The sequence below is a fragment of the Gymnoscopelus braueri genome (genome assembly GCF_963280865.1).
Source record: "Gymnoscopelus braueri genome assembly, chromosome: 14".
Taxonomy (NCBI): Eukaryota; Metazoa; Chordata; class Actinopteri; order Myctophiformes; family Myctophidae; genus Gymnoscopelus; species Gymnoscopelus braueri.
The window spans coordinates 47,736,127-47,755,725 of NC_137619.1; the positions used below are offsets into that span (position 1 = coordinate 47,736,127).

The window sequence follows — 19,599 nt, forward strand, 5'->3', positions numbered from 1 at the left end:
ATCTTGTTATGCACTGATATCTTTGGATAATAAAGTAATGTGACTTATTGACAAACCGGATTGTCCAGAATCCAACCAATTGAATGAACTGACTGAAAACACATCGACACTGCTGTGCTGTATGTACCTTCTCAAACCAAAAGCAGCTGACCTGATCGCTCTCAAAGTGGCATCCAGGGATCCCACAGGGGTGTTTGAGGGGGTTCCAGGGGGTCCCCAGCAAACTTAACCCTATATGCATTGGCTATTGGCTAAAAATTGGAATGTTTGAAACATTTTAACGACACAAAAAAAATGGGAGTCCGCAGTCAAATACATATTAATTTGAGACTCCTTTACATGAAAAAAGTTTGAGAACCACTGGGTTAATTATCACATACACTTGGTTAGTGAAGTCCAGTGAACCAGCGTTTATTTCCAGCTATAGAGTATCAAAGTCCTGACGCCACTCTGTTATCCCCTGGGTCACGGAAGTATTTTTCCTATTGAAAATAGTAATACCATAGGGTGATCTTAGAATCGCGTCATATAAGAACTGTGTTCCAATAATAAACAAATCAGCCCGGAGATTCTGTAAGGTATGTGACTCTGTGTCCTTTATGATATCGAGTTACATTTGATAACGTCTGTGTTTGAGAAAAAAAATTAAAATCTCTTACCGCCAGTTAATATCCATATGAGTAGAATCGCCGGGCTACATTTTTAGAACACAGTTCTTATATGACACGATGCTATTGAGACCCTATGGTATTTTCAAAGGAAAAAAATATAATAACTCTGTGACCCAGGGGGATAGCGGCCTCTAGCGGCAGTCATGTCAGACTTCGTTTCTCTATTTCAGTGGTTCTCAAAGTGGATTCCAGGGACTCTCTGGGTTCCTTTACGGGGGTCTAAATGGACCCTTGCAAGTCTGTAACTCGGACAGTATACAAATGGAACCTTCAATTTGTACACTGTCAGAGTTAAGGGGAGACCTTGAAATGTAAAAGTTCTAGTTACATAGAGCGTGTAATAAAGGGACACCATTTCAAGGCAGCTTCAGTTGGTTTGATTTGAGCCAGATCACCTTATAGCAGCAGCTTCGGCTCTGTTCAGTTTAGGCTCTGAGCAGCAGTCCTGTCTGTGAATATGAGCCAGATCACTTTTTGGCAGCAGTAGCTTTGGCTCTGTTCAGTTTGTCTACGACGACTCTGTCGGTGACGGGAGAGCAGACGGACAGAACGGAATTCATCTCCGCTTCACTCCTCCTCTCTATGGCTGCTTCTGCTGCCGCTTCTACATCACTGGAAGGGTTAGAGAGAGAAGACACGATGAAGCAACATACTCTCAAAACGTACTGTAGTGACTTCATGGGACAAATCTGGCCAAACGGCAAAACCCTTCACGTCATTTGACAAACACAAGACGTAAAAGGGTGACGGTTTCTCTAAAAACAGGAAAAAACTGTTAAACCTCCGTCTAATGCAGACTTGAGCCACTGCTGAGCGAGCAGTCAGGCAGACGAGTCGCCGTGCCAAAACTTTACTCGAACGTCGCTTCAGCCAACTCAGCGCCGTTCGACTTGCCCGTATTTTCCGCACTATAAGGCGCATCTGAGTATAAGGCGCACCTTCAATAAATGTATTATTTTCACATATAGGGCGCACCGCATTATAAGGCGCATCCGCACTATAAGGCGCACTGACGGTGCGGCTTATAGTGCGGAAACCAAGGGAACCAATATTGATACATATATAAGGCGCATCGGATTATAAGGCGCATCCGCACTATAAGGCGCACTGACAGTGCGGAAAATACAGTACGTATATATAGGGACAGAATCCGTCACAAGCATCACCCGTTTTCTGCCTTGGGAGTGAGAATGCGTTGGATAAAGATGGCACATACAAATTCCATTGAATTCCATGAAAGATATGCTGACTTCTATGGCATTCAAATGACTGAAATCAGTCTCTAGTTTTCCTAATCGTAAGCATAACTCTAAAAAAAATAATTTGATTTAAACAATGTTTTATCCTAAAGCAGCCATTTCTATTGACGTTGTGAGGAAATTGTCCTCACAATGTCTATTTCTCAAATTCAGACATTTGGCCCTCACAAGTATAGTAATACAAGTGTACACACACTTACCCGACAGCTAGGTGAGCTTTGACCCTCTGTTCTGGAGCGATTTTGGACACATACTTCCTGGCTTCATATTTATTATGCTTCTTTACACACACCTCCACGAAGGGCTGGACGGACACACACACGGACACGGACACGGACACACACACACACACACACACACAGACACACACACACACACACACACACACACACACACACACACACACACACACACACACACACACACACACACACACACACACACACACACACACACACACACACACACACACACACACACACACACACACACACACACACACACACACACAGTGAGTGAGATAGAGTGAGCAGTTATTGATTGATGCTAGCGATTGCTCTCATGTTTTTGTTACTTAGGGTTGTTTTCTTGACCACAATATTAAGAGTGTAATTTAGATGAATGAAACAGATGTAACTGGTAATACTATTCTATAGTTTAATGTACAGATTGTTATTTAGTTAGCATATTGTTTAGACAGATGCTAGGTTCTTACCTGGTTTACCTGGTATGTATCCTAGTTACTTTGAGGCACAACACAGCTCTCTCTGCATTATACGTACAGTATGCGATTATTTTACATTGCTTATTGTATGTCACTCTGGATAAAAGTGTCTGCTAAATGCCTAAATAGTATTTGTAATTGTCTTACATAGTTGCAGTTAGTCAGACTCAGAACCAAAAAGCTTGGTCTGTTCAGGTCTTAAGTCCTGCCAGGTAACCAATAAACACTTAGACTTAACATTTATTAAGTGTAAAGGTCCTTACACACCGGCGAATATGCGAATATACGCAAAATTCGGACTCGTTCCGAATAATTAAAAGACGCTTTTACGCTTCGCGAAACTGATGTGGACGCTTGCATTGACTTTATAAGGTTTTAAAAAAAAACTTATTTATTCGCATGAAGAATTCGCCCCGGTGTGTAAGGACCTTAAAGGAGAATTTTGGACTAAAGTTTTCTTACCTTTTCTATGACGTTATGATATCTTAGGATGAATGGTACAATAGAAAATTTTCATAACTCCACCCCTGAGCCGCCACAGCTTAAAAGGTGCGCGGATAGGCCTTAGGTTAGATCACATATTTTAATAGCTTTTTTTGATTTTTTTTTTTTGTTGGTGGGGACAGTGTTTTGTCACTATGAACGTCAGATCTCACAAAAAAAAAAAAAAAAAAAAGCTATTAATATATGTGATCTAACCTAAGGCCTATCCGCGCACCTTTTAAGCTGTGGCGGCTCAGGGGTGGAGTTATGAAATTTTTCTACTGTACCATTCATCCTAAGATATCATAACGTCATAGAAAAGGTACGAAAACTTTAGTCCAAAATTCTCCTTTAAGTGAGACAACCGAAGTAAATAATGAAGTTTAAACAAATTGTTAATGAGGGATGTTCAGTCTTACCAGGTAACCAATGGGGGACTTCTTGCTCTTGGCAAATTTCTCCAGTTCCTCCCAATCCTCTTTATCTGCCAGAGACTTTAACTTCAACCACCAGTACCTACAGACACAAGGAACTTTAACTTTAACTTGACAACCAGCAGTATCTATAGACACAAGGAAAGACAGACAGACAAATGATTACGGTACATCAGTGGTTCTAAAAGTGGGGACGGCGGTCCCCCAGGGGTACTTGAAGGGGTTCCATGTCACAGGGTCCCCAGCAAGATGAGTTTAACCACTTTAACCCTACTCTATCCTACAATAAATAAGGAAACCTCTGTCCTCAAAACCTCTCTTTTCTGCCCGGTTCTCCTCAGTGGATGGCGCAATTGATCTGAATTTGCACACAGCCATCGACCATTAGCATATGCACCAAATAACGACGCCCGTTTTTCACTTTCCCAAAATGTAAGCTGTTTATTAGCATTTTCATGTCAACACCGGAGATTCAGGCTATGGGACCTATCGTCGCCATGGTTACAGCAGTAAAATACTTTGACTGCGCACATCCCCGGGTAATGCAGCATTCGCTGGGGGTCGACCTCATTCACCTGAATGGTGCTAATAGTTGCTACTAGTACTTTGTTTAGGGATGTTCAGCGATACAAATGCAATGCATGGACACTTCGCATAACCCAAAGTCTGCAAATACTTTGAGTGTGCAGTGCATATCCCCGGACGGGTATGGACTAGTACTTCAGATGTTCAAAAATAGCCGATCTACAAGCTCACACACACTTTTTAGATCAGCTAGATGTTTTGAAATGTTTTTCTTCGGGGAACCCTGGCATTTGCAGTATCTGGGATTTAAATTAGAAAACTTCTGAAGAAACATTTAACCCACAAACATGCTTAGCCAACACACATAAGAAGCCAAAACTATAATACATCAAATTTCATGGCCTTTGTTCAGGCAGTGTCGCAAACACACAGCACGTTCTCTCTACCTCTTATCAGGGACTCTGAAGTCTCTGTACAGTTGTTCAGCCTGTTTATGAAGTCCTGCTGTCAACAAAGCCTCCATGGTAGCCTACACACACACACACACACACACACACACACACACACACACACACACACACACACACACACACACACACACACACACACACACACACACACACACACACACACACACACACACACACACACGTGCTGCAAAGCTACCGTTGTCTCAAATGTTTGTTGCCATTTATTCTATACATTTATACAAAATGTTAATAGTTTAAATATATCCAAATTGAAACATATTCAATTTGGGTATTTTCTTTTTCAATTATTTTCTAAAACCTGATTGTGATTGGTTATTGGTGTCACACTCACCTGCAGGGACAGACCCAGTAGCCCCTCCCCCTTCTCGTCATCCAACTTCTTCTGGAAGCGAAGGAGACGCATCTCCTCCTCTGTCGCCTGGAGAGGAGAGGAGACGAGGGGATGAGACGAGGAGAGAGGTTGAACAAACTCTTCAAGTTGTGTTATTTTGTTACAAATGAGAGTAAAACAAGTAGATTTATTTACCTTTGCAGCAAACTCGTTCTTGGCCTTGTTGTATTCATCTACAGCACTCTGTAACTGAGACAGACGAGCCTCCAACCTCTACACACACACACACACACCTCTTGATGCAGTAATAGTAACAGCAGCAGTAGTAGTGCTCATACTAGGAGTACTACAAATAAAGTAGTTAGGGGGTGTGTCCACAGAGAACGCTCACACACACACAGTGTGACGGGGCGTCAGGAGCGCTGAGGAAGAGGAGCACACCAGCATATCTGTACCATAGAAAACTGGCGCTGCCAACTCAAAAGGCGTTCTCTGTGGACACGGAATCCTTATAGTATAGTAACGATACATTAGTACTAATGTAGTAAAGTAGTAATAGAGGCACTAGTACCTTCTCTTTATAACTAGCTCTGACGTAGTAATTAGCCAGTTCCTGGTGGTCGTCATCTTGGTTGAACAAATCCTTCAGTGTGTCCTGCTCCTGAAGCCTACAGAACTACACACACACACACACACACACACACACACACACGCACACACACACATTAGATATCCACACAGGCTAGGGTGACGATATTTCAAAATGTGTCGCTATTTCCACTCCTGCTGGAGTCTGCTTGCAGAAGACTTTTCATCCCATTAAACACGATGGCTATTTGACCAGAATTTACACTTGATTGTATTACCTTAGTAAACATTGTCATTAAATACTTTATGCTTTCAGTTGCTAGTTTAATGTCTTCTTTCAATTCTCATGATAATGCGTTTTTGTAAATGATGGTCCCATTAATTTTAAACTAAGTAGGGTGTCCTTCTAGGGCTTCTACTGGCTCTACTGAGTGAAGCCCCGCCCTCACTGCCCTTCCAGCCAATAGAATTAGTTTCCGGTTGCTTTTCGAGACCGGAAGTTCCAAGATGGTGGGTTTGAATTATCTGAAATGGTGGTGTAGGAGCCAAATGAGGATTGTATTTGTGCACTGGATTGGATTATTGATGGAGGCACCTCATTGGCACCTTGTTGGTGGGTGTGCCTTTGTGGGTGGCCTCCGGTGACTATACATGTGGCTCTCACCGGCTCACCTACATTGGTTGGTTTGCCCTTGGAGGTAGGGTGAGCTGGGAGAGCTATATTTTTGTTGACCGCATTTTGTATTATTGTTAATTGCTCACTGTTTAAATTACCTTTTGCACAGATTTATTACAGATTTATTTATTGTAAATTGTAATAATTGGTGACACTGCACAGTAAACATTTTAAACTTGAGCATTTGTTTGGAACTGAGTATTTTAATGCGCGTCATACAGTTTTTAAATCTCCCAGGCTTAGCCTGCCGGCTGATCTTACATAGGGTTTGTTATCAGCCGCAACAGGTGGCTTCAAAACAGGTCTGTAGAAACCAATGGGTGACGCCATGGCTCCCGTCGTCCATATCATTTTTTCAGTCTATGGTCGGTACCTGTCTGTCTGTCTGTGTGTACCTGTCTGTAGAGAGAGAGGGCGACAGGTTGGTTCCTCAGAGTCATGAAGAAATCTCCTCGGTTCATTTCGCTCTTCAGGTACGACACCACTGTGTACACTGCAACACACACACACACACACACACACACACACTAACTTTTCACTCACTGACAGGTCCCGTCATTGACAAGTACAAGATCATAATAACTAGAGTTCATAGTTACTCTGCACTGGATAAGAGCACCTGCTAAATGCCTACATTATACATATAATATGATAAATATAAGTGGCTCTGGAAATGTAGTGCCTGCTAAATTATAAATTGTCCCTGGTTCAGGACCAGAGGTGTGAAGATTCACCGGTTTGATGCATAAAGGCAGAATGTTTCAGATTCTGCCTGGGAGGGAAATACAGAAAATAAAGCTTGGAGGGAATCACAGACTATGGAGGAGGCAGGCAGGCTTCAGTGTGTCAGTACAGACCAATGTCACCTGGATCTCTTGGTTTTAAGCATGTAACAAGCAATTAGTAAACATACAAGTGGGGTCATGACCTTGGGGGGCGACCCTCTGATTCCCTCTACCCACTTCTCAAAGTGGTGTACAGGGGACCCCTCAGGGTCCTTGAGGGGGTTCCAGGAGGTCCCCCAGCGAGATGAAAATTTTATACTCCGGCTATTTGAAAATAGCCAGTCCACAAGCTGAGCTTGTAGATGAATATTGTTGACTAATGTTCTCTTATGGGGGTCTCTGGCACAAACAACTTTCAGATGGGGGTCCGTCCGTAGCCAAATACATATAATACATATACATTTGGGGGGTCCTTAACATTAACATGTTTGAGAACCAGTGCCTTAGTGGCACAAAGTCAGTATTATAGTGTGACATACAAACAAACACACACTGACAGAGACCGTTTCATAGTCTCCTCTCCACTTCCGTGGTGGAGGACAAAAATGTGTTATTCCTGATTCTTTCATGTTGTGTTTTCTCTGGCTCTGCCCGTCTGTTCTGTATGTGTGAAGACTAGGGTTGGGATCTGGAACAGGATCAAACACTGAGGAACCGGAATCGGTTCCATCACATTTGGAACCGTTTCCGGAACCGGTTCATGACACTGTCAGAGCTGGTATGTGGACTTCAGGTCTATACAATACCGGTGGTTCTCAAACTGTTTAATTTCAAGAACCACCATCACTCTGAGAGTGTTGTCCCCATATATATATATAGAGGGAATCATTAAGGAACCGGAATCGTTTACATCCTAAAGGATGAAGACTCACAAACTCAATGAAAACAAACTTTCTGCCATGTCAATTTCTGTGTGTGTGTGTGTGTGTGTGTGTGTGTGTGTGTGTGTGTGTGTGTGTGTGTGTGTGTGTGTGTGTGTGTGTGTGTGTGTGTGTGTGTGTGCATACCCAGGTCTGTGTCTCCACTCTCTATTGCTTTACTCAGAGCCAGCTGACTTCTCTTCATCTTCAACAACAAAGGAACCTGTTCACCTGAGCGAGGCTCATAGTCCAACAGCTACACACACACACACACACACACACAGAGAAATAAAGAGTGGACACTATTCAATTTCATGACAATACATTTGAGTGAACTGACTTAAATTGAACTAGGAGAGAAAGAGAGAGACAGACACACACACACACACACACCTTTATAGCCAGCTCGGTGCGTCCACACTCATAGGCTCTGGAAGCGATGTCAGAATAGGACACCCCCGCTGTCTCTCCCAGCTTCACACTCACTGACCTGGCTATGACATCATCTGACTCCTCCTTCTGCTGCACCTACACGCACACGCACACACACACACACAAAAGTGATCCACTGTGTCCACAGAAAGTGTTTTGGCGCGTTGGACTTCATGTCCAGAACTTTGTGATGAGTATTTACTATCATTTTGTGACTTTTTACCTTGTCTAAATCATTCACATAATGTAGATTAAACATACAGTAAAACTACACTATACTTTATTTAAGGCACTGTTAATATCAGATGAAGGTGTGTGTGTGTGTGTGTGTGTGTGTGTGTGTGTGTGTGTGTGTGTGTACCTTGCAGCAGGCCCAGTGTTTGAGGACGCGACTCACTCCCTGGTACTCTGGTGTCTTCAGATAACGACAGATCTCTATCGCTAACGGATACAATTTACGATACACTAACCTGGAGAGAGAGTGTTTCTTTTTTTATTTTACGTCTGGTTTCATGTCAACAGTACTGATTGAATTGTGTCCTATGTGAGCACTCACCTGTCAATCAAGACCTGGACCGTCATCTGTTTGTATCTGAGGAGGCGGAGCTTAAGGAATATGGGAAGAATCATTTTTGGTACAATTACAGTTAAGGATAATTCCTTTTAACAGGACGTTCATGAAAGTCCTTGCGGGCTTGTTTCCAATGAGGGCCTGTGAGCAATTAGGGGTTAAGAGTCTTGCTCAGCGACAAAAATATCATTTCATCGACACACATGCTGGCGTGGCCTGGAATCGTACCTGGGGCAACCAGGGCCTCTGGCTCCCTAGGCGGGCTCACTAACCACTCAGCTATGGCCCCTTAAGTTAAGTAGTTACCATGGACAACAGTGCTATCTGGTCATTAATATGTCAGATAGCGCTGACCATAATAGGGCTGCAAAGGTTGCTTTTTTTATAAAAGATCTACAAGCTCTCAACACATCACCATGCTACACATTGTGGGCTTGTAGATCGGCTATTTCTGTGTGACATTGTTGCACGACAAAGCCCTACACATCTGTGTCAGGAGCTTTGTGTGTGTGTTTGTGTGTTTAGGATACTGTGTGTGTGTTAGAGGGATTCCAACGGTGTATTCTCTGACAGCGTTGAGGACTCGCAGGTCTTGACAAACCGACACGAAGGATTCCGGAGAGAAGTTGGTGAGGAAACACTTTCCAAACGACGCTGCCTGGAGGGCGAGAGACACACAGACAGAGAGAGAGACATTAAATCAGAAACAAGTAACTAGTAGGTCTCTAGTTACTAAAGCAATAAGCAATAAGTTTACCCTGGATATTTCAATGGCTGAGAGGCTTAGTGAGGCGTAGCACAATCTCAGCCATTTGTAAAATCGAGGTAACCTGCAACCTTGTGTGGCTTATTGCTTTTCTAAAACAAATATGACAACATGAAAATCATAGAAACAAGCCAATTAAAACGGTTCTTAATAACAATTCACAACAAGAACAACTTCTACAAGAATGATGCAAGCTGATTATTATATTGTATTTTACAAATCAGAATCAAGGATTGGGAATATCCGTTTTAGATATTAAATTATATACAGTAAGTAGGTGGAAATTGTGTCTTTGTTTGCTGTGATAGATAACTTGTCTGGCCTTCTGTTGCTCTCTTGTTTTGATCTCCTTCCCACTTGCCCCCCACCCCTCTTCTTCTCCCCCCCCCCCCCCCCTCTTCTTTCTATGGAAATTAACGTTGCGATGGGAACGATGTACAAAAACGAATTTCACCCACTTTTTTACCTTGTAAACCTGTGATGTGACAATAAAACTGATTCTGATTCTGATTCTGTGTGTGTGTGTGTGGACGTGTGTGTGCGCGCATACAGACATACACATTTAGTAGCCTAAAAAGGTTGCGGTCGCTAAAACCAGTGTCCTTTTCAAACTAAAGACGGAAGGGTAAATGTCAAGCAGTTGATGTCCTCCTTTCTTTGTGATGCGTGGGATAGCACTGCAAGGTGAGCAGGTACTGTACATAAGCATGCATGTTAAGAGAGAGTGTGTGTGTGCGCGTGCGAGTAATCGCATTATTGCAGAGACTTTGTATGTCAACTGGTGAGATGGAGTGCCTCTTTATTTGTGCACTAAACTTTTATACAAACATGTGTCTCACCCTCAGCAGACTCTTCTGTGTCTGTGAGTCATGCTCGTGTCCCGCCGCCTCCACACACTGTCTGACGGCTTCTCCCAACACATCCTGTTCCTTGATCTCACGCAGGTACTCATCTGCCTTCTGACTGGACTTCTACACACACAATTATTTGAATCCACAAATTAATATTACTTTACAGGGAAGCAAATATGACAGGGTTATGGACACCTATGGGTACATAATATAGCACCTTCTCCTCCACACAGTCAGGCTGCCCATGACAGCTGAAACAGAGCAATATTTAGCAAGTCGTTTGCCTCTCGTGGCAAGTTTATTTATATAGCCCAAGCTTCCAAATATGAGTATACAGAGTATATTAGTATGAAATTGTTATGAAAGTTTGTACGGTTAGTACTTTGAATATTTATCTTGAAAAGCCTGGTCCATGTACAAATCAAAAACAGTCTACTTTTAGAATCAGAACCTTCTTGTAACTGGTGTCAAACAACATCAGGTGTATTGGGGATGCTAGCAAAGACATTGCAAGTATAATTAAACCATTCTGGTAACACTCTTGAATGTCTATACATTTACACACATACAGATCATTTAATTCACCAACCAACCAACCAACCAACCAGCCAGCCAGTCAGTGCAGTTGTTCTAAAACGTTCTCATCAAAATAAAATATATAGAGAAAATGTTGAAAGTTCAGAGTAACGCTACTAAATTAACTCTAGGTCTGAAAGATATGTCATTTGAAGATAGGTGAAGACATGTATAGTTACCAACGCTAGTATACAGGGCAGTGGTTCTCAAAATGTTTCATGTTAAGGACCCCTTAACTGATTTTATTCATAATGTTCAATGACAAAAACACAATTCAATCGTCAATCGCTGTTATTTGTGTGACAATTAATCGTCATGTAAAATGTCATAATCGTGACGGCCCCTATAAGTGTGTTACCTCATATTCTTTGTGGGCTTCCAGCAGCAAGGCTCCAGGCGCCATGGAGGCGATCTTAAAGATCTCCTCACAGACCAGGGGCACCTCCTGGAGGAACTCGTGTCTGGACGCCCCGATGAGCCGAACGCCATCCAGCTCCCCGACACACACACACTCTTCATCCAGAGAGTATCTGACCCCGAGTTAAGGCATGGACACCACCAGTGATGATTATAACAGACCCATTAACTCATTCAGTGCCACTGGACGTCTAAGACGTCCGTTTAAGCCCTGACCTGGACGTTTTTATTTTTGGGGGGGGAAAAAGTGTTCAGAACCCAAGATATCATGATTTGAAAATATTCTGCTCCATTCACTCTTTGTTTAACTTCTTACTGAAAAAGGCTGTATCTCGGCTCCTAAGCACTTTTTTTTTTACAATGAATTTTGGCTGTGGCACTCAGAGCCAAACTGCCATAAATAAGCCGGCTACTGAATGAGTTAAGACCTGAGGCCGATTCTACAAATCCCTTCTAAATCAGCAGTTCTAAAACTTTTTTGTGCCGTGGACCCCCACAATGATATTTGGCCGCAGACCCCGCCCCCCATCTGAATTTTTTTTCTGCCAGGGACCCCCCAGAAGAGAAGATTTGTGTTGAAAAAGAAATCACCATTATTCAACATTTTTCAAACACAAATAACAGATGCTTTGGGATGAGGAGAGAGTGAAAATCAGACATGGGAGAAGACCTCAAGAGGCGGCTGTTCATGGCTACAGTGGAGTCAGCGCTGCCGTATGGGGCCGAGACATGGATCCTCACAGCACAGTAGGAATGGGACCTGGGTGGCGTCTACACAAGAATGCACTAGATGTCACATGAGAGAACCCCATCAGAAACGTGGACCTCTATGGGGACCAACCACGGGTCACAGACAATGTCAGAGACAGAAGGATGAGGCTGGCAGGGCACTGTGTCAGGCACCCGGAACTGGTGGCAAGGCAGTGGGTTGGTAATTTAACCAACCCAGTGCAAAGCCAGGAAAGGAAAGAGGTGCACCACCTGCAAAGATACACAACGGCGCGACAGCGGAGCTAACAACCTGCATCTTACCGGCCTTGAGAAACCTTCAGCACTAGAGGTCCTGGTAGGATAGAAAATCTGCAGTGAGTTAAGGTAGGATACTGGATGGTGTCATTACAGTCTCCGGCCACTAGGAGGAGTCTGTCCCACATCACAACCACAGATGCTTGCTGGCTCTTTGGTCTGCGGCACCTGAACACAGACAGAGAGACAGAGACAGACAGATCAGAACTAGGTAGACAGGCAGGTAGGTAGGCAGGCAGGCAGGCAGGCAGGCAGGCAGGCAGGCAGACAGACAGACAGACAGACAGACAGACAGACAGACAGACAGACAGAGGACGTACCAAACCATCTGTTTAGGAGGGGTCCTTAATTTGGTGTCCACCTCACACAGCTTATCCTGAAAAAAAGTAACACACACACATGCAAAGAAAACAAAGAAGTTCATTTACACTATATACACTTGTTGTAGAATTTAATGTAATGAAATTCTTAAATTACATAAATAAGGGGCTGTGTCCACAGAGAGCGCCTTTTGCGCTGAGGAGCGCTTTGGATATCATGCCCATAGCGCTCACACACAGCGTGACGCCTGCACTGTGTGAACCCAACAACCATTGAGGCACAGCTCAAACGTCCTGTCGTCTGCGTTATTAGCACAAATAGCTGAGCTGAAACAACGTGAACATGGACTTCTCACGGTTGTAGTAACGATTCAACGCCGGGTCGTAAATGCCCGGGTTGTCAGACACAGCCAGGAGGATCAGAAGAGCTGAGCTCCTCCACAAAAGTTGAACTGTTTCCAGCTTGAAGTGTCCAGGGTGTTGCACCAAGAAAAAAGCACGGCGCAGGGCGCTGGGAAGAGGAGCGAACCCACGAGACTTAACCATAGAAATACATGGAAGACTGGCGCTGCCAGCTCAAAAGTCATTCTCAGTGGACACAGAACCCATCATCTGTGAATTGTAAACAGTGTGTGTGTGAGTTGTTGTTGGACCTTGAGGTTGGCAGAGCCCATCCACACTTGTCCAGAGTCAGTGAACACTGACAGGTATTTATAGCTGAAGGACACCGCCATGCACACGATGTTACTGAACGGACACGAGATGCCTGGAAGAGACTGGTACGTACACACACACACACACACGTTTGTATTACTATACTTGAAAACATCATCATTTTACAATTTTGACAGACAGACAGACAGACAGACAGACAGACAGACAGACAGACAGACAAGACAAGACAGTCCGTCTCACCACTGCGGTACAGGAAGTGTTATCCAGTATATAGAGGTCTGGTCCGTTGGCCAGCAGAACTTTAGTTTGTCTGTCCTGAGTCAGTACAGCCCAACATGACGGAGCCCCCTGCAGGCCTGAAGGAGATACAACACACAATAATATCAACCACTTCATAGACAACTATTCCACAATCTTCCAATGCCATATTTTAGAATTTCCATCTCTGCTCAGCAGCAAACTATATAATGCTCTGACACATTTGATTAACAGTAGGACGGGTGGGTAGGGGGGATATCCGCTGTAGTCTCTTTGCATGTTCTACGCTTCTGTTGCACAGACTGCATAGTGGAAGCAATTGAACATTGTGTAAGGGCCCATGTCCACAGAGAACCCCTTTCCAGTTATCAGTCTGCCATGCATTTCTACGGTAAAGAGGTGCTAGTGCACCACTCTTCCCAGCACTGAGCATCGCGCTTCAGCACTCCCTTTTTTCCCAAAGCGCTCCTCAATTCAAAAGGCGTTCTCTGTGGAAACGGCCCCAAACAGTCTGCCTCGAAAAACACTACTAATCACCAATTTTATTAGCAGGACAACATCAGTCACCAGAACCAAGGACAGGTGTTTTCAATTAATCTAACATGGTTAAAATGGAGTTTGAAGTTACAATGGGTTTGTAAGAGGGCGTGTCTTATAAAATGAATATCAAATATCTAAATACTGAATCAAGCAACTTAAAGAACTGTCTGGGGAGCTCACAAAAGTAGACTTTAAAATGACCCCAAACATGTTTGAAAGTGAAATATCCCTTTAAGTGTGGTTGATGGGTACCTGGGACTTCAGGAAGTCTCCTCAGCTTCAGGTCGTCGATGTTGGTCGCCAGGGTGAAGCGAGACGAGCCTGTTACTATGGCGACACCGGTGCCGTAAGGCGAGTGGAAAACTTTGGCTTCCAAGACCTGACTCTGTACTACTTCCTAGAGAGAGAGAGAGAGAGAGAGAGAGAGAGAGAGAGAGAGAGAGAGAGAGAATTTTCCATTCTCTCCACTTTTCCATTGACAATGTGCCTTTTAGGAAGCAGACTGTACTGGTCAGCTCCCAGTACAACAGTATTAGACTGTGGTTGTACTGGTCAGCTCCCAGTACAACAGTATTAGACTGTGGTTGTACTGGTCAGCTCCCAGTACAACAGTATTAGACTGTGGTTGTACTGGTCAGCTCCCAGTACAACAGTAATTAGACCGTAGTTGTACTGGTCAGCTTCCAGTACAACAGTAATTAGACTGTAGTTGTACTGGTCAGCTCCCAGTACAACAGTAATTAGACCGTAGTTGTACTGGTCAGCTACCAGTACAACAGTAATTAGACTGTAGTAGTACTGGTCAGCTTTCAGTGACCAACAGTAGCAGACTGTGGTTGTACTGGTCAACTATCAGTGACCAACAATAGCAGACTGTGGTTGTACTGGTCAGCTCCCAGTGACCAACAGTAGCAGACTGTGGTTGTACTGGACAGCTCCAAGTACAACAGTAATTAGACTGTAGTTGTACTGGTCAGCTCCCAGTACAACAGTATTAGACTGTGATTGTACTGGTCAGCTCCCAGTGACCAATAGTAGCAGACTGTGGTTGTACTGGTCAGCTCTCAGGTGTATAATCGTGTTGATTAATTAAAGTGTTAATACTAGGGCTGGGACTTTATTGCGTTAATTTTGATCAATTAATTACAGAAAAAATATCGCGTAAAAAAAATTTACGCCTAATTTTGCACCGTGGAACGTTTCTCACTGGACGAGTTTCAGACGGACCGATCATACCAGCGCACCAACCAACGTGGTTCTCAGACAACAACAAACTGCAGCCAGCACAGTGCATGAAAACATGAATGAAGACGCGCCCGCATAGCCTGCTTGATAATGTTGGCTGGGCAAATCAGAATCTGTAATGGATGCCCCCCCCCCCCTACGCGCGCGTTGTTAATTACAAAGCCCCTAATTAATTAGATTATTGTTTTTAATCGAGTCCCAGTCCTAGTTAATTAGGCACCGACCTCTGCAGGGGAAGGAGAGGTCAACTAATGTGAAGATCTGTTTTTACTACAGGTTGAAAAGGTCAAAGCGCTGACCTGTCCCATGCTGAAGTGTCTCTTGAAGGTTCCAAACAGGTCGTAGATGAGGACAGTGCCGTCCTCCTGGACACACAGCAGGTCATCACACACCGTCCATCCCAGGTGACGCACCGGACCGCTCTTCCACTGCAACACATCAACAAAATGCTCACTTTCACGATGCAACAGTCTATACATGACACATGGATTGAATCAAAATACAACCTCATGAGACACGACTGAACAATTTTGTACGGCCATGTCCTAATGTGCTGTTTGTGACATAGTGTGAAAGGAGCCCCCCACGGTAGCGACATTTCCTAAACAACTAGCACAATATGTAAAAATGATGATGTTTTAGTCATATTGCTCCTGCTGTTCTACATACAGCCAACCAGGTGAATAAATCACAGACTGAGGCTTTAACCTTTGCTTTTATATGAAATATTCGAGACCATTAGGGTTTTATGGAAGATGCTTCTGAACATATTGCTAGTTTGACCACTTTAAATACTATAATCTTAAAATAACAACCGGAAATAGCCTATCTACAAGCTCTCAATGCGTTGCAGACACGTGAGAGCTTGTAGAACGGCTATTTTCGCTGCTCAACATGCTTCCCTAGAAGACATGCTGGCTTCTGATTCCATATGACTGGAATCAGTCGTGGCGACTGTCTGAGAACTTGTAGATGTGCTATTTTTTTTAAATCTTAAAGTGCACACACACACACACACACACACACACACACACACACACACACACACACACACACACACAGGTCCCGACACTCTGTTTGGGAAACACTGTTCTGGGTTGCCCTTAGTGGCCGAAAATAGTATGATCAGAAACATGTTGTGTGTGTACCTGGAAGCTGGCCATGGTGACCCCGGATGCAGAATAAATCTCCAGCTGAGGACGGGAGCTGGGAGAACGTCGCTGACATTCCTTCAACAGAGCTGAGAGAGAGAGACAGAGAGAGAGAGGGAGGGAGAGACAGACAGACAGACAAGGAACAAGGATAAAACATGTTACTCTGGCTTGTTTTTCTTGACCACAATTTAGATAGCATGCCATTTAGACTGATGCTAGGTTCATTATTTACCCGTGATGCTATGTGATTACCTATAGCACATTGTAAGTCGCTCTGGATAAGAGCGTCTGCTAAATGCCTATATCGTAGCCTCGCGTGGCCAGACAATATCACACGACACACTGCGTGGATGTAATCTGCCGAGGGCTAAAGTGCGATGCAATTTTGCAAAGGCAGATTCGTCTCGAACCAGGCTACCTAAATCGCATAGACGATACAAAAAGGATAAACCAAGCTGTCTGTAGAGCACTTTTAATTTAAAATTGGTAAAATGTTAGGAGGGACTACTAGTGAACAAAGAGATCCTGTAGAACTAAGACGAGCCATTTTATGCTTGGTTGAGCGCGGGGGTCACGCTCAGACAAGCTTGTAGATCGGCTATACAAAATTAACACTGCTGTAGAGGTACAATATTGATGAGTCATTACTACTACTAAACCAGACAGGACTTTTCTGTCTCACAAAGAGGGCCGTCAGTGGAAGGAATAGCACCGAAGAGGCTGGAGTACAATTATGCTGAGTCTCACCTATTGGTCCACCGTAGGGTGCAGCGGCCACCAGACAGTCTCTGAAGCCCTCCCTCAGACTCCAACTCATGTCATACAACTCTATCTTCCTACACACACACACACACACACACACACACACACAATTAAAAGTGATATAGCGTAAATCAGTGGTTTTCAAAGTGGGGACCCCAGGCCCCAGGGGTCCTTGAGGGGGTTCCTTCCAGGGGTTCCCCCCAGGAGAGTTGGTTAATACAGCATCAAAATCAGCTTAACCACTTGTCTTAAAGCATATTTTATACATCAGCTATGATCTGCTATTTAAACATTTTGAATGTTTTTGAAACATTTCAACAACACTTATGGGGGTCCCTGGCACAAGTTGTTTTCAGATGGTGGTCCATGGCCAAATACATATTAATTTGGGGTCCTTTTGGCATGAAACTATTTGAGAACCACTGGTGTGAATCACATTTTAAATAAAATAAAGTGTGCATATCCATATGACATCTGTGCAAAGTAAACATAACAACACACTATATTTTGGCCAATTTATCACTTAGGTGGCCACAAGGTTTTGGTGACCAATAATAGACATGTATCCGTTGTAAAACCATGCATTGTTAGTGAGTCATTTTGGTTTTTATACTTATTGTTCATATTATTATTGTCATGAAGCTAACAAAGCTAGCCACCCGGCTAACTGGTCATGTGAGCTGGGTCTACATCATCCCATGGCCCGGAGGGACAACAACGCAGTGTCATTGGCCAGTTGGTTGTCAGGGAGACAGAGGCAGCCGCTTTAATAATCTCACTCTGCTTCGATATTAATAGTTTCTTCTTCAATCCAAATAATTAATATTAATATAAGTACTAGTTACCCATCCATTTAAGTTACTTTTCACTTATGTTAATGGAGGTAGAATTTACAACCAGTTCAATGTCGTACTCAACGTCAGCTAACCAATCACAGCGCGACTGTCCTTCCGAGCTATGGGGGTCAAAATGATATCGTTGTTTACTAGCCTAAAAGAGATGCTAAACATCATAATAAGATCATAATATGCATTTTAAAAAAAGTTTTACCGATAAAACGCTTCCCCAAGGGGATTCCAGTTGGCTGTTATAAACGCCATGATGTGAATTCCTCATAAAATAATGTATGTTTGTATGATAAATGGTAAGAAGTCGCTTCACAAGAAAGCTGTAGGGTCGCTTCCTGGTTTCCTCTTCTTCTTCGACGCTCACATCATCACCGCTGACAAGATGGGGAGAACAACGTGTCGCCATCTGTTGTTGGTGAATCAGTACTATTCTATTTTATTATTCTGTTCTGTTCTGTTCTGTTCTGTTCTGTTCTGTTCTGTTCTGTTCTGTTCTGTTCTGTTCTGTTCTGTCTGTTCTCCACTCAAGTGGAATGTATTTGGCCGCAGACCCCCATCTCAAAATATTTTGTTCCAGGGACCCCTAGAAGCAAAGATTTCAGTTACAAATATTCACTTTAAAAACATATATATTCCAAGATTTGCACAAATGTTCAGGATTTTTCAAAAATAGCAGATCTACAAGCTCATAGCGCGGCACTTTTGAATAGCCAAAGCATAAAATATGGATAAAGGGGTTAAAATGATTGTGACGCTTTATTAACACATTTCGCTGGGGACCCCCATGTACCCCTGGGGGTCCCTGTACCCCTGCGGGTCCCCGGACCCCACTTTGAGAACCAATGCTCTATTGTATTCTATCCTAAGAAGCTTTATAAGCTTTAATGTATCTTGTATGTATGTACAGTACAGTTAAGGGGAATAAATAAAGCAATGTGTAAATAGAGCTAACGGTATGTCACACATTGCAACTGAGAAAAACTACTACTACTACTACTACGGCTACTACTAATAATAATAATAGTAGGCTAAATCATTATTATTATAAGAAGAAGAAGAAAGCAAGAAAGAAAGAAAAGCCACCCCCATGTAATATTTCTTGAATTGTTTTATTTTTATTTCATTGTAGCACAATGAAGACTTCTGCCCCAATTCCCTGCATTCATTCTGCACACATGGCATGAGAGTAATGGCTCCACGACGCCACAAGAGGGCGTAGCTCTACTGGTGTCTGTCGTTAGTACTGTGCTTCTGCCCAGCACATGTGGTGTTTAATAATAATAATAATAATAATAATAATAAAAAAAGTAACATTAACGTTAATATAAAAA

General features: G+C 43.3%; 1 protein-coding gene across 1 annotated transcript; it reads right to left on the reverse strand.

The window, feature by feature from the left end:
* Positions 1 to 304: 304 nt before the first annotated feature.
* Positions 305 to 18,606, reverse strand: vps16 (VPS16 core subunit of CORVET and HOPS complexes). Its single transcript, XM_080450106.1, has 24 exons — positions 18,471 to 18,606; positions 17,406 to 17,494; positions 16,653 to 16,744; positions 15,804 to 15,932; positions 14,512 to 14,656; positions 13,702 to 13,817; positions 13,440 to 13,562; positions 12,787 to 12,842; positions 12,545 to 12,634; positions 11,382 to 11,553; positions 10,436 to 10,567; positions 9,361 to 9,488; positions 8,816 to 8,851; positions 8,621 to 8,729; positions 8,221 to 8,355; positions 7,975 to 8,083; positions 6,578 to 6,675; positions 5,490 to 5,594; positions 5,114 to 5,191; positions 4,919 to 5,005; positions 4,543 to 4,625; positions 3,557 to 3,653; positions 2,131 to 2,234; positions 305 to 1,283 (listed from the first exon to the last, which is right to left on the reverse strand). The coding sequence occupies exons 1-24, from the start codon at positions 18,518 to 18,520 to the stop codon at positions 1,139 to 1,141; spliced, it is 2,508 nt and encodes an 835-aa protein (XP_080306232.1). The 5' UTR covers positions 18,521 to 18,606; the 3' UTR covers positions 305 to 1,138.
* Positions 18,607 to 19,599: the final 993 nt, after the last annotated feature.

What these genes read in the sequence shown, in the direction of transcription:
- vps16 (XM_080450106.1), bottom strand. Translation starts at nt 18,520, where the DNA reads ATGGCGTTTATAACAGCCAACTGGAATCCCCTTGGGGAAGCGTTTTAT. An exon ending in CCTCCTAAACAGATGGTTTG is followed by an intron (nt 12,635 to 12,786) that starts GTACGTCCTCTG and finishes GTCTGTGTTCAG; the next exon opens with GTGCCGCAGACCAAAGAGCC. An exon ending in TACTGGGTCTGTCCCTGCAG is followed by an intron (nt 4,626 to 4,918) that starts GTGAGTGTGACA and finishes GTGTGTGTGTAG; the next exon opens with GCTACCATGGAGGCTTTGTT.